At 40.9% G+C, this 13,659-nt stretch overlaps 1 protein-coding gene across 3 annotated transcripts in view; it reads right to left on the bottom strand.

Annotated features, from left to right (window-relative positions):
• Positions 1 to 13,659, bottom strand: part of slc23a2 (solute carrier family 23 member 2) — a 41,118-nt gene that overhangs the window by 17,240 nt on the left and 10,219 nt on the right. The window contains exons 2-6 of one of the 3 annotated variants that reach the window (XM_084551453.1): positions 9,502 to 9,550; positions 6,246 to 6,478; positions 4,338 to 4,436; positions 2,380 to 2,496; positions 1,690 to 1,847 (exon numbers count right to left, since the gene is read on the bottom strand). In XM_084551453.1, coding sequence (XP_084407579.1) covers positions 1,690 to 1,847; positions 2,380 to 2,496; positions 4,338 to 4,436; positions 6,246 to 6,478; positions 9,502 to 9,550 — 656 coding nt within the window. Of the gene's footprint in view, positions 1 to 1,689; positions 1,848 to 2,379; positions 2,497 to 4,337; positions 4,437 to 6,245; positions 6,644 to 9,501; positions 9,551 to 13,659 lie in introns of those variants that run through there. The other 2 variants (XM_084551454.1, XM_084551452.1) reach the window with 2 other exon arrangements.

The following is a 13,659-nucleotide window of genomic DNA, read 5'->3' as shown; positions in this document are numbered from 1 at the left end:
GAACAATGGGCAGGAACATGTGATGAACCGCAGATCAGATCCAGATCAAGATGTGTTCAGAACGCCGAGCACCTCAAGACAGGGCAAGAAAAGCAAGGGAAATAAAAAGACGTAAGGGTGAAGGAGAAATGTGTGTGTGAGCAGCCATCAGAGTGACTTAAAGTGAAAAATAAACAAAAACAAAAACAACTGAGGTGCGGTAGCGTAACAGAAGCAGATAAATTTGCGAGGAACTAGTTCAAAGGAGATACTCCTGACATGTTCACACTGGTATGGCCAGGCAGTAAACCACATTTACCAAGAAGAGCTGGATCATCAAGTCCTTCTCATAAGGGAGACAACTGTTAAGGCGTCTCTCTTCAACGGTTCTGTGTGAACCGTCAATAAGCTACAAACCTCAAATCCTTTAACCGTCCCATCAGTGGAAGGACCAGCTACATGCAAAACTAAAAATGTTGCTTGTATCACAAAAGGTATACTGGTGAAACATTTCAGTCACATCTCCTCAACTTTATTTTTCTACTGAGCCTAGACCAAAAAGGTGGAAATATCAGTTTTATTAAGAAAAAATATTTTGGATTTTCTCTTTTTAAATCTTTTAAATCAGACGTTATGAGTGAGGTCTTTTCAATTAATGAGCTTTTATAAAATCTTTTACTACGTGGCAGTTTTGTATTATGGTTAACCCTGTTTTTATTCCATTTGAATCCATCTATAGGCATTTGTACTCTTTATTTGCATTGATTTGATTGCGTTTATTATTCTTGTTTTCACAATTGTCCTTTGCCAGAGACCTGCCCAGCTCCATGAATCATTTAAAACGCCCTTTCCTTTTCTGTGTGTTTTTTGATGACCCTGACGAAAGGCCATGAGCTAAAAAGCGTCAGCGTGGTAGCATGTGAAGTTGCATCACAAATGTAAACGTCCCGCAGCACACTGCTGGTACGGCCCGGAGCAGAGTTCCCTCTTGGTTAACGGCTCTTCTAACAAAGACCTTGCGTGTTAAATCGATTACCGTGTCAGCATTGCTGGCACAGACGTGATGCAACACTTGAACCGCACGCAGCCCGTGACCAGCAATCTAACGCCACACATGTTTAGTTTCTACCGCGTCAGGTCTGTTGTCTCAGTTCAGAGATGATAAGCTATTTCGGGGTAGGTTACTTTTCTTCTCGCACGAAGACAAAGACTCTCACGTTCTCATCATGTGACTATGTGCCATTCTGCTTCAGGGCAACTGCAGTCACATGAGCAAAACAAGGAACTTAAAATGTTTCACTCTATATGTTCTGATGAAGAAACCATACAAAGCTATTGCAGCAGAGGAAAAATGTACACACACGATAACGCCCAGTTAATTTATCGGCAACATATTTTGAACATTTTGTAAATTTTCTTTACCGGGTGACGTGAAGATCTGAGGACCTTCTGTGACCAAAGAGGACGCGTAAACATCTACTTAAGGCCATTGCTCACACACTTAAACACCCTTCAGAGTGACATAAAGAGGGAGGCTGGAGAAAGAGCTGCTTCACCGTGAGAATGGCCCTTGTCTTTAAGTGGCACTTAGTGACGAGAGAGAGAGAGAGAGAGAGGCTAAGACAGCAAATTCAGTGCGTCTGTGAGCGCATGTATGGAAAAAAAGCTTTTCCTTATGTCCACGTTAGACAGTGTTGCTTGTTTGTGTACCTGCAGCCCAGCGTGGTCTGTAGCAGCGTGGTGATCCCCACACAGAAGAAGATGGTCCCTATGAGCTGACTGGTGGCCCACTGATCGAAGCCGACGCACATCGCCTCGGCGAGGAGGAACGGCACGGCGATAGTTCCACTGAAGCATGTCAAGTAGTGCTGGAAAGATGCCACAGAGTTGGTTGCAATTACATTTGAGTGTCATTTCAAACATTTTAAGGGTAAGTTATATATGCCAGCTCTTTATTTCTGCACAGACTTGAACACGGTTTTGAACTGAAATGTCAAAGGGAACATTAAAGGAGTGGATAGACATGCTAATGACCTCTCTGCCGCTTGTTGGTGAACAGAAATTTCTCAAAAACACATTTTTAATGAAGTTCTGCATCAAGTTCTTTCCATGAATGACTAAGAGACCCGAGGACAAAAGTCCAGTCACAAGCTGTACAAACACAGTGTGGTCACAGTGTGGTCACAGTAAGGACACTGACCTACTGAGCCACTAACATAATGACATCTGTGAGCAAAAACCTATTTTGGTGTCTGGTGCTCAGCTGTGTAATGAACTGTGACCGCATTCGGACAAAAAAAAAAAAAACTACTGAGATGACGCACACGTCGCGATAAGGGACGTGACAGACCCTGATTACGCAGGTGTTATTCAGTCCCTGTGGTGAAGCAGCACATTTACCTGTAAGCCTAAGAACACGCACAAATACCAGGGAGGGGTGTCTTCAATAGTGTAGATCATATCCATCCTCCTAGCGTCAGTACTGTCTGTGCTGTCCAGCGTCTCAGACAACGAGCTCTAGGCAGAGACGCACAAAGAAAAAGCATGAATGACAACTTTTGGTAGGTGTAGTTTAATCAAAAGAAGACCACAACTTTGTGTTACATACAGAGCAGGTCTGAATTTTCTGAATGAAACATATGTGATAAAAAAACAAAACAGGATGTGAATGAAAAGAAAGGAAGGAAGGACACTGTGTGAAGCAGAGCACAACACATCGCTTTGTTCTCTCGGAGAAAGAAAACTGCACCGTCACAGTGACAACAAGCAAAAGAGGAAGATAACACGAAGCCGTTTGATGACTCAGTCTCTTCTGGTTTTATATCTAATCAGCTCCTTTGAGTCGTGGTTGAAGAACTACGTAACCTTTTATAGTTTTAAAAAAAATAAAAGGAACCAACAGTAAAACACACGGCTTTTTACGTTAGAAGGTAAAATTCATCCATTTCTGGAAGACGAATGTGTCTCAATAAATCTAAGCATACCGTGTAAAACAGAGGATTCATAAAAGGTCACTGACGGTCACTTACAGGAGAAAGTGAGGTCACTTTGCTTTGTTTTAAAGACAAAATACGACATGCAAATCTAAACCCTGCTGCTTTTCTAACAATGCAAATGCTCAGAGAAGTTTGCATCTTCTTGCAGACGATTTGTTCCAGATTTCCATCAGCCTAAAGCCCATTTATTTACAATATATATATATCAGAGGTGGAAAAAGTACTAAAATATCATACTCAAGTAAAAGTACCAATACTTGGATGAAATATTACTCAAGTACAAATGAAATTACCCATCTGAAAAATTACTCAAGTAAAAGTAATAAGTAGCTAATTTAAAATGTATTTTAAGTAAAAGTTACTTAGTTACATTTAAAAAAAAAACCTGTAGAACGGGGCGGGGGATCTCTCCCATGTAGTGAAAATAGGACAAGGGGTCATACATCCAAAACTGTTTAGTTTTTAATTAAAGAACAATCTATACAAATGTATAAAAGTCTATACAAATGTATACACATGTAATGACAACATAACACATGTCACACATGACATGTAAGACCCTTAGAAAGGTATAATGTGCAATTTCAGTTCTGACCATCCCATAAAACTTTTTCAAATAATCAACTGTCAATCAAACTGTCTCTGAACCGTCGTCGCTCTTCTGATCCACCTCCATCTCGTTCTCAATCTCCTACAGAAAGACTTGGCGCTTGGTAGTGGTAGCCTACATGCTGACCATACGTCACTCACTACGTGGTTCCGGGCGCGATTTTTTTTTCGGTTTTCGTTAGTCAACGTTTTTTTTTTTTACTCAGTAACGGATGGGATTTGTAATGTAGCGAAATACAATACTTCACTCAAAACGTAATCAAGTAAAATTTAAATTACCGATTTTAAAAACTACTTTAAAAATACAAAATACACAAAAAAACTACTCAATACAGTAACGTGAGTAAATGTATTTTGTTACTTTCCACCTCTGATATATATATATATATATATATAAACACACCACAATTAATGCCATTTTTGTCTTTTATAAAGCAAAGCAAGTTAGGCTGCACTGTAAATAGTAGTTAGTCGTCATAACAAACTTGGATAACAACTTTTAGGATGTAGGAGGAAAGTGCAGGAGGAAAAGAGAAGTCACTGAAACTGTGTCGCTGACTGTGGTTAAGAAAATGACAATGTCAACACAAGCATGTGCCTGTAATTGTATGTGTAAGCTTTTTGAATCATGTGACCGTCTTTCTGCTTAAACAGGCATTTATTTACTTAATCTGGCACTTTAGGCGATGAGCAACACACTTGAGGGTTGCGTTTCACTTCTTTTTTTTTTATTTTTTTTTTTCCTTGAGTTACCTTTTCTGCTACTTGATTCTCCTTGGTGTAGATGGCCATCAGCTCTGTGTTCTCCGTGTCCTGGTCTCCGCTGGCACTGCTAACTCCATTCACCACCACCTAAACACACACACACACGTATGCAATTCAGATTTTTTGTCCAAAACAAAACGTTGACAAAGCCACGGTAAAATATGAGAAAGGTGAAGGAGTGTGAAAGTTAGAGTAAGTACCGTGAGAAACACAAATTAAAAACAAACAAGCGATTCCGACGGTATTCAAAGTTGTCGGCATACAGACAAACTTCTTCCACTAAGTGTGTGCTTTTCTTGTGCAGGTCTTCAATGTATCCACGTTGTGTTACTCAACACATAGCCTGTGTTTCCTGTGTTCCTTTTTCGGTGGAACCCCATATTTCTATAAAGGCCCTTGTCCCGCCCAAAACTCTCCCTCTTGTCTTTGTCTTCTATGAGAGAGGTGAGCGGTTTCCTTCTTTCCATTTGTTTTATGCATCACTGGGCCTCGTTTCATGGGTTAATATTTATATATCCATCTATGTTATGTCCACATTTTAGGGGCTTGCTTGAGGGAGATGGAGCTGATCATCCGTTTGTTTTTATTTCATCTTTGTTATCAGGTATGTTTCCGTGTTGTATATTTTTTATGCTAGCTCTTATCTTGGTATTCTACGAGAGAGGGGCGTTGCTTGCGGTAGATCGAGCTGATCATCCGTTTGTTTTTATTTCATCTTTGTTATCAGAATAAAGACGATTGAAAGGTAAAGACGATACGTCACAACGCAAGATTACACCGGTTACATTTACAAGGTGATCTTTTAGAGTCCGGGTATTTTTGTTGCAGAGTCCCGAAATCAATCCCTTCTGATATACGTCAGGGTTTTCTTACACGCAAACACTCTCTGCTCTGTCTACATGCCCAGCCCGGCAAGCAGGGTGAGTGTGCAAAGAAAATGAGTATCGCCTCACAATGGCCACATTTACCTGGTGACAAGTGTTCCACAGATAACCGGAATAAAAAAAAAAGGCCTCGTGTAACTACATCAGTTGACGCTCTGGACTCTGAATCACAAGGAATTTTTCCAACTGGACGGAGAGCGGTTGTGTAAACCTTTTGATGATCTGTTCAAGAATAAAATATGAACTGTGTAGCCCTTGCCTCAAAGGAAACTTTGGGTTGTTCTTGCTAATGGAACAGACCTTATATCAGTTCTCGACTTAAAGGAAGAAAGCAAGCTTCACGGTCACGGTCACAAGGCCACATGGGATATTTAACCTGGGCCAGGAAATCCTTAAAGGATCACTCTAACTTCGCTCCACTCCAAGCTACCTCTGGGTATCGACATATCTATCTGTGGCCACAGGTGAGTGCTGAATTATAGCTCATCTGATGAACTGAAAGCATTGCCTTCAGGGCGAGCAGCTTTTATGAAACACGGTCTATTACGACACACAAGTTTCTGCACCAATCACACTTTGTCTCCACAATAACTCCAGTATTCCACCGTGCAAATTTGCACTACCAGGATTGTGTAAAGTGCGTTTGTGTGACTAAAGAAAGGGTGTCATAAGATCATTTGCCTACTGACCTACATAAAGCAATGGCCTGCTGCCAAAAGGAAAAAAAAAAGGGAAACGGAGCAGGAGCAGCTGGTTTTTGTGGTTGGTGTTCGCTCAAACAAATGCATTCCAATGAAAAGACAATGCCAAATATGATCGTGAGAGTCAAAGAAAGGGAGGGGGGGGGAAAGGGAGGAGGAGGAGGAGGAGAAAGAGGATCATAATTGCGAGGTTGCATGCAAACCTTGCCTTTGTCACTGTTGGTTACATGAGCACGATACAGGAATGTTATGTCACAGTGGGAAAATCTTTTATAAGAGGGAAAAAAAAAAGTTATAAAACAGTTATGTACCGGGATAGGGTAGAAATCTGCACCATGTTTTCCCTCCTCTTCATATTTTCCTCCCTCGCTGCTGCTATCCATTGATTTGGAGGTGGTATTCTTCCCCACGCCCATCCTTGTGTCTATGACGTTCTCCTTCTCGTCCTCGTCCTCTTTCGCCGTCCCTCCTCTGTCTCGCTCTGGTGTGGACAACGCAGATGAAGCCTTCAGTCTGATCACATTGTCCGGGACGGCCTCACCTGCTTGGGGAAACAGACAGAGAAACAAACAGAGATTAATATATTGATTTATGTAAAGGGTTCTCATATCTCTAATGTTAGTTTAAAGGTCTAATAGCAACAGAGAGGCTCAGAAGCTGCCAAGTTGTTGGACCGTTTTTCTTCTTTTTCTTTTTGGTCCAGTCTATTCTGGACAACAAGAATAATTTAAATGCCCCTGATGATTTATCAAGTAAAAAGAGGAATTCAAATCCATTTTATTGCAGAACAAATATCAAGATTTGTCCCCAATTTTCGTTATTTTCTGTTGGACTAAAACAAACCGTGAAAAGTACTTTGAAATCTCCAGTAGCTTAACTCGGTAATCATCTGATCTGGAGCTGAAACAGCTCACCAGATATTTGATGGTCAGCCTATTGCCCCAGCCATTTGCCAAGTAAAACTGCCAAGAATCCACCGATTCCAGCTTCTCACTTGTGAGGATTTGCTGATTTTCTTGGCCATATGTGATAATACGCTCTCTGTGTAATATTTATAGATAAATATAGACGATGCAGAATATTATTTTTATTCTGCACCATGAGTTGGTCAGTTACAACAATCGAAAAGACGTTTGCCTTGGCCATTAAGTTGTCAAAATAATGTTCACTGACATTTTTCAATTAGTCAAAATAATCAAAAGCATAATCTGCACATTAAATGATAATGACAACAGTCATTAGTTGCGGATAGTTTGGAAGTTTTAAACTTCAGTTAATAATCCATGTCGCCAACATGTCGGAGAGAATAAGGAGAAAAAGAGAGAGAGATTATGTTTGATAAAGAAGAAGAACAGGACAAATTAAGAGATTAAGAAAAAAGTGCAGGAGGCAAAAAGCCATGATGTCAGTTTTTTTCTAGCAGGGATGATGTGGCATTGCTTGGTTTCTTGTGTAACGTCAACTTCTCTTTGCCTTGAGCGGTGTTCCTCTTACTAATTTGACTGACACTGGCAAAGTAAATCTGTCATCAGCTGCCAAACACTTCAAATAAAACTACGACTAAATAAAAACTACTGAAACGGGGGCGTCTCACATGTGATCGAGATGCCAAACACAGCTGTGAGTAAACAAGAGTTCCTGCAGCTGGTAATGTAATGATTACTTTCTGTCACATAGTGTACTGTACATGCATTTTGATCTCTAGTAAATTAAATTAAATTAAGCTGAACAAGCCAACTTAAGCTCTGGCAAGAAAGGCATGGTTGTCTGGTGTATATAGAAAGTGAAGCACACTGTAGATGAAATGTGCTCTGGGCATCAGTAAAAACTCCCAACACTGGAATAAATAAAACTCTTGTTTCCACATTTCAGTGAAAACCCTTTCCAGTGCTTTAGTAGCTTAACAGCATCTTCTTGCTGAGGCTCATTAATAGAGTTAGAAACGGATCCACTGCACTCCGCTCGTACGCACTTATAGAGATGAGCGTTGCAACACAAAAGACTGGAAAGTGGATCAGTGAGTACGACAGTTTGGACTATTTCCAAACAAATACTCTTAAAAAGATCTCCTCTCTAATTATCCATGACTCACTAAAGAAAACAAGCCACCAAACCAACTAGTATTGTGCATTAGCGCAGCTTTAAACTAATTTACTATGGATTTATTCTGATGCAACCAATTTATTTTCTCACGTGAAAAACTGTTTCTGACGCAGTGGGGCTGGGCTGCTGACGACAACTCACGGAAACACTGGCTACAACTAAGACATACCCAGACACACAAGGAAAATAAAATAAAATACTTAAAAAGATTACAGTTTATTCTACAGCTGTTTGCTTTTGTACTACGAACCGCACGTATACACTCACTTGCCAGTTTATTAGGTACACAAGTGAAAACTCAAAGCACTAATTTTTCTCTTCATGAAGGTTATGGCATTCAGCATTCCTTTAAAACAAAAGCTCTTGAGGCTGTGGTTTGCAGAACTACTGAATCAAATTGTGTTGCACCGACACGTGTTTCAGTTATTTTGACAATCTCATCCTACTAAATTAGCCTGGTCGTTACCATCCTACGTATTTCCACCCAAAATTTGATTTCGGTCTCGCACATAGTCTGGCACAATGTAATAGGAATCTGTCTCCGTAATGGGCGGATGCTTATTTTGAGGTTTAAAATCATTGGAGTTCCCTTAACCAATCAGCAACGTTTGGTAATGACGTATATTGTGCGCCGGAGTTCAGGCTCTTACCACTTCCGCTTCCAGTTAAATAAATTTATAAAATTTATCATTTATAAAATTGACAAGACAAGCCTCTTGTTCTGGTTTTAATTCCGTGACGCTCTCGAGAGTTGAGACAACTTCGCGGATGGCTTCTAGCGTCTCTTCCTCCGTCGCCATTGTTGCTATGCTGTTGAACTACAAGCTTCGCTGGACTACAAGCAACTCGGCAGGCGAGTTTCGCGGCATCACTCAACTGTTCGCTGATTGGCGCGGTTACACGCGAACCGCGGAAGTGCAATTGGGCCAGACTCCGTGCGAGACCGAAATCAAATTTTGGGGCGGAAACGTAGGATGGTAACGACCAGGTTACTACAAAATGACTGCGCAGTTGAATTACCATTACCTTTCTGATGCTGTTTTATCGATTTTTCCTACAACAGTGTTCAGAGAAATGGGAAAAAAAACAGGAATAATCTTCGGATAAGGTTTAAAACAAACAATTCCTCCTCCTTTCACTCGTTTTTCTGTGAGTTTAATAAGCAAACTGTAAAAGGCTATCACGTCTCCCTCAAATATACAAAAAAATAATCTTCCAGCATTCCTAAATAAAGATGTTGACAACATTGCTGAAACTGTCCTATCAAATGTCAACACATGCCCACTAGCTGTCACCTGTAACGTACCCTATCTTATTACCGCCGTTCTTCTAAGTTGCATTGCCTTTTCACTTTTTTTTTTTGTTTGTTTTTAAATCTTAGACTCCCACACCCTCCCAGAATATCCTCTCCCACCCAGCCAGTACCCCTGCTTGCAGTGTAAGATGTTGGGATAGTTGTAATACCTAGTTGACACATCCCATCACTCCTGTCAAGCTGGGCGGCTGGGAGCATCTGTGTGGAAGGAGCAAGAGAGAGGGGAAAGGAGGAGGCAGTAGAAGAAGAAGAGGAGGAGGAGAGGACGAGAAGATAAGAGTAGAAGAGAACGGGGGGAAGAGGAGGCACAGAGGAGGGACACAGAGGGGTCAAGGATAAGGAGGAGGGAGGCGAGACATAAGTTAATTTGACAGCATTTAATCACAAGCAAACGTTATTAGTGATGTGCTGATTGTAATTCAGATTCTCCGGCGAGTCAAGAGTGTCATGATTAAAACTTCAACCTTGTCCCGAGCACCAGTCGTGAGAAAGGCCTTAAAAGAAAACCAGTTTGAGGTGAGGATGTTGAACCAACTTTCTCTTGCTGAAGAGATTTACAAACACATGCATAAATTACATAAAAACCAGCGGAAACTGCAGATCAATACCGTTTTTTTTTTCCTCTGCAAAAGAAAACACATCTAATTGAGGCTAATTTATTTATAAGGTGAGTTTTGCTTTATTACAACTTTGTAATTGTTCTTTATATCTGGCAGCATGCCTAAAAGGAAATGCAGCCAAACAATAATACAACTGCAACTCAAACCTGAAGCTCACTGACCGGACTTTCCTCTCCTGAGAAAGGCAGCTTAAACTTCCACTCTCCGAGCCGAAGGCCTCGTGTTTATTCCTCCTCCGCTCTTGATAACACTTAGCGCACCAACATGCATAAGTAGTAATACTTGAGATTGCATTAGTGGAAAAGGTCAATGATACAGGAAGCTTTGAGCTTACACGATACAGGAAGCCATCACAGTAAACCCTACAAAATGTAATCCGTCCATCTCTCGATGCAGTCAGCCTTTAATTTTCGTTTTTACTTTTCCAGGTCCATATTTGGAAACAGCTGTTGGGCGTGTTAAATATAAAAACTGTGACACCTCGCTAGAGAATGAAATCGTGAGTCAGTTTTGCAAATTTGCCACGGAGAAACGGACTGGATGATTGAACATACACCGATTAGGCATAACATTATGACCGCCTTCCTCATATTGTGTTGGTCTCCCTTGTGCCTCCAAAACAGACTCATCAGATGATGGACATGGGCCTTCTGAGGGTGTCCTGTGGTGTCTGGCAACAGGATGTTGTAAGTGGAGGGGCCTTTGGGTCCTAAAGGTTGAGGGGAGGGGTCTCTGTGGATCAGACTTGTTCCAGTTTGGGATCTGGTGAATTTGGAGGCCAGGTCAACACCTCCCTTCTGTTTCTCATGTTTTTTTAGTTGTTCCTAAACCGTTTTTTTGGTTCCTGCTGGGGATGGCTGCTACCATCAAGGAGTGTCATTGCTATGGGGTGGGGTTGCCTGGTCTGGTCTAGGTGGGTGTAATATCGAAGTAACATCCACACAAATGCCAGGTCCAAAAGTTTCCCAGCAGAACACTGAATTGTCACAAGATGGTCGATGTTATTTACTTCACCTGTCAGTGGTCATAATGTTATGCCTGATCGGTGTACTCTCTTGCATTGTCCGACTTTGTTTTTGCAGATTTCATTCCCAAGATATTTCCTAATGTGTTGACATTGACTAGAACTGACGGCCAGAAATCTCCAGCCCTTTATAGCGCCTCGTGATAACAAGTCAAGACATTTCCTGAAACCACTGAACACAGAGCACACAGTCGATCTCAGCGCTGCCCAGCCTGTGGCTCTCAGTACTCCCGAGTAAGCTGTGAGCTGTAGAGTATGACATAAAGTATCCCAGCAGCCTCTGGGTGACTTAAAAGTCTGATGAGGCGTGCGCTAATGCCAGGAGAGCCATGCTACTGTAGCATGAAATCTTCAAATGCCCGACTCCACTGTTGCCCAAGAGACGAAAGCACTCCGCTCAACTCATCCCTGCGGTTTCTGTCTGCTGGTGTTGACCGGGAATCCGGCCACACACACTCTCACACACATACACACACACACACACAAACCATCACACAACCGGGAGAAAACAGCACAGACATGGGGAACTGGAGCGAGAGGAGGGAGAACTGATACTGAGCTCATGTGATTATATAGCAGAAGGGAAATGCGGGGTTTCATAACAAGAGATTTTTATTTATTTTTTCATATTATGTAAAAGAAAACACATAACAAGAATAAAAGAGAGGGAACGTGTTAGAAAGAGGAGGAAGAAAAGAAACTGCTGTGTTAATTTTAACTCCTCCAAGAATACACAGGGCTGGCGGACAGTTAACGCCTGGATCTATAACCATGGTAACCCTGTCTGTGGATCCTGCCCGGGCCTGCGCCGAGCTGTGTGGGACTCCAACCGGAGGGGGGACTTCACACCAGATGTTTGTGTCGATGTTTGTGGTGTTCATCTCTAGCGCTAGATTTGTGTGTGTGTGTGTATCGGCTCCATCTACCCTCCAGATGTTAGCCAAGAGTTCAAAGAGTTCATGCAAGGAGCACTGCTGGCTTCAGTAGAAAAGGTTTATCTCCTCGTGTCCATGGAGAATAAATATTAGTGGTCAGGAACACCTGTTTTATTTTTCCTCAAATCAGATGGTTTACTTCACCAAAAGCTCACACTCATGGGCTTAAAGCAAGGTTGCAACTAATGATTTGTCATTACTGATTAATGTGTCAATGTGTGTGTGTACAATATATATATATAGAGAGAGCCGAAGTCCCGCCCCCTCTACTTCCGGGTCATGGGACCTATCTTTCGAAAAAATATGAACGGCAGTCTATGGCGAAAGATAAATTATTTTCTGGTCCCGATCGAATTGTGGCATGAATTTCACATATGATGTGTGTGAATTCAAAAGATAATTTTTCACGTCAAGAGATAAATTATTTGACGTAAATAAGCTGAACAACATTAGGTTTTGTATGAGATCGCTTAGCGAACTACATCTCTCGTCTCGAACAATGTACGTCACGAGAGAAACTATGGCTGTCTCCTTGTTGAGCTTTACCGTCTTCTTCCAGGACGAAGGCAGAAGCATCAAACGAGGTGAAAATCATTATAAATCGGGTCATGTCGAGAGCTGTAGTTACACGAAGGGAGTTTTGGTCGGTTCTGTACGCGCCAGCATGCGGGACTTGTAGTTCGTTTAATTACGTATTTTCCATAGCGTTTTACTTAACTATCTTGCGACAAACTGTGACATTCTTGACATGTAAAATCATTTTTTATTCTGAAAAACAACATATGTATAATCCAAGGCACAAGTCGATCGGGACCAGAAAATAATTTATCTTTCGCCATAGACTGCCGTTCATATTTTTTCGAAAGATAGGTCCCATGACCCGGAAGTAGAAGGGGCGGGACTTTGGCTCTCCATAACAGCTCTGGAAAAAATTAAGAGACCACTCCCACAAATGTTTCTTAAATCAGCATCTCTACATCTATGGCAGCCAGTCCAGTCCAACACAACCCTCCTCATTCTACTTACTGAGACACTGATCAGGTGATCACCTGAACCAAATCTTATTTTATGAGGAAGATTATAAAAAAAAAACACTGCTGTGATTAAAGATTGAGATAATCCCACCAATAATGATTTCTAAACTCTTCCTAAGTTAAAATATTAGTTTTGTGTTGTTTAAGAAATGTTTTCTTTGCATTATTCGAGGTTTTGAAAACACTGCATCTTTTTTTGTTATTTTGACCAGTTGTCATTTTCTGCCAATAAATGCTCTAAAATGACAATATTTTAATTTCAAATTTGAGAGAAATGTTGTCAGCACTTTATAGAATGAAACAAAAATGTTCATTTTAATAAATACATAGAAAAAAACAGCAAAACTGATCATTTTGCAGTGGTCTCTTATTTTTTTCCAGAGCTGTATATATTAAAAAAAAAAAAAACGATTTAAAAAGTCAACTTCTCAGGGACAAGAGGGCATCTTTGAAAATCTTGCAATAATGTGAAACAGAAAAATGTGTTATTTAAAAATGAATAAAAGCTGCTGATTAGTTTCAGACTATGAATCATACTGCAAACACTGGAATTACATCACCTCTACGTCCATAAAAACAAAACTTGGCGAGGTTTATATCGTAGAACAGAAGCTAATTAGACTAGAGGAACAATTGGCCAAACCTCGTGACCGTGACTCATCCTATTTCAAAACATAAACATGGAAGGAAGCAG

This window comes from Chelon labrosus (assembly GCF_963514085.1).
Source record: "Chelon labrosus genome assembly, chromosome: 9".
Lineage (NCBI taxonomy): Eukaryota > Metazoa > Chordata > Actinopteri > Mugiliformes > Mugilidae > Chelon > Chelon labrosus.
Note: the sequence above shows the minus strand (reverse complement) of the source record. Positions and strands in the feature narration are given on the sequence as shown.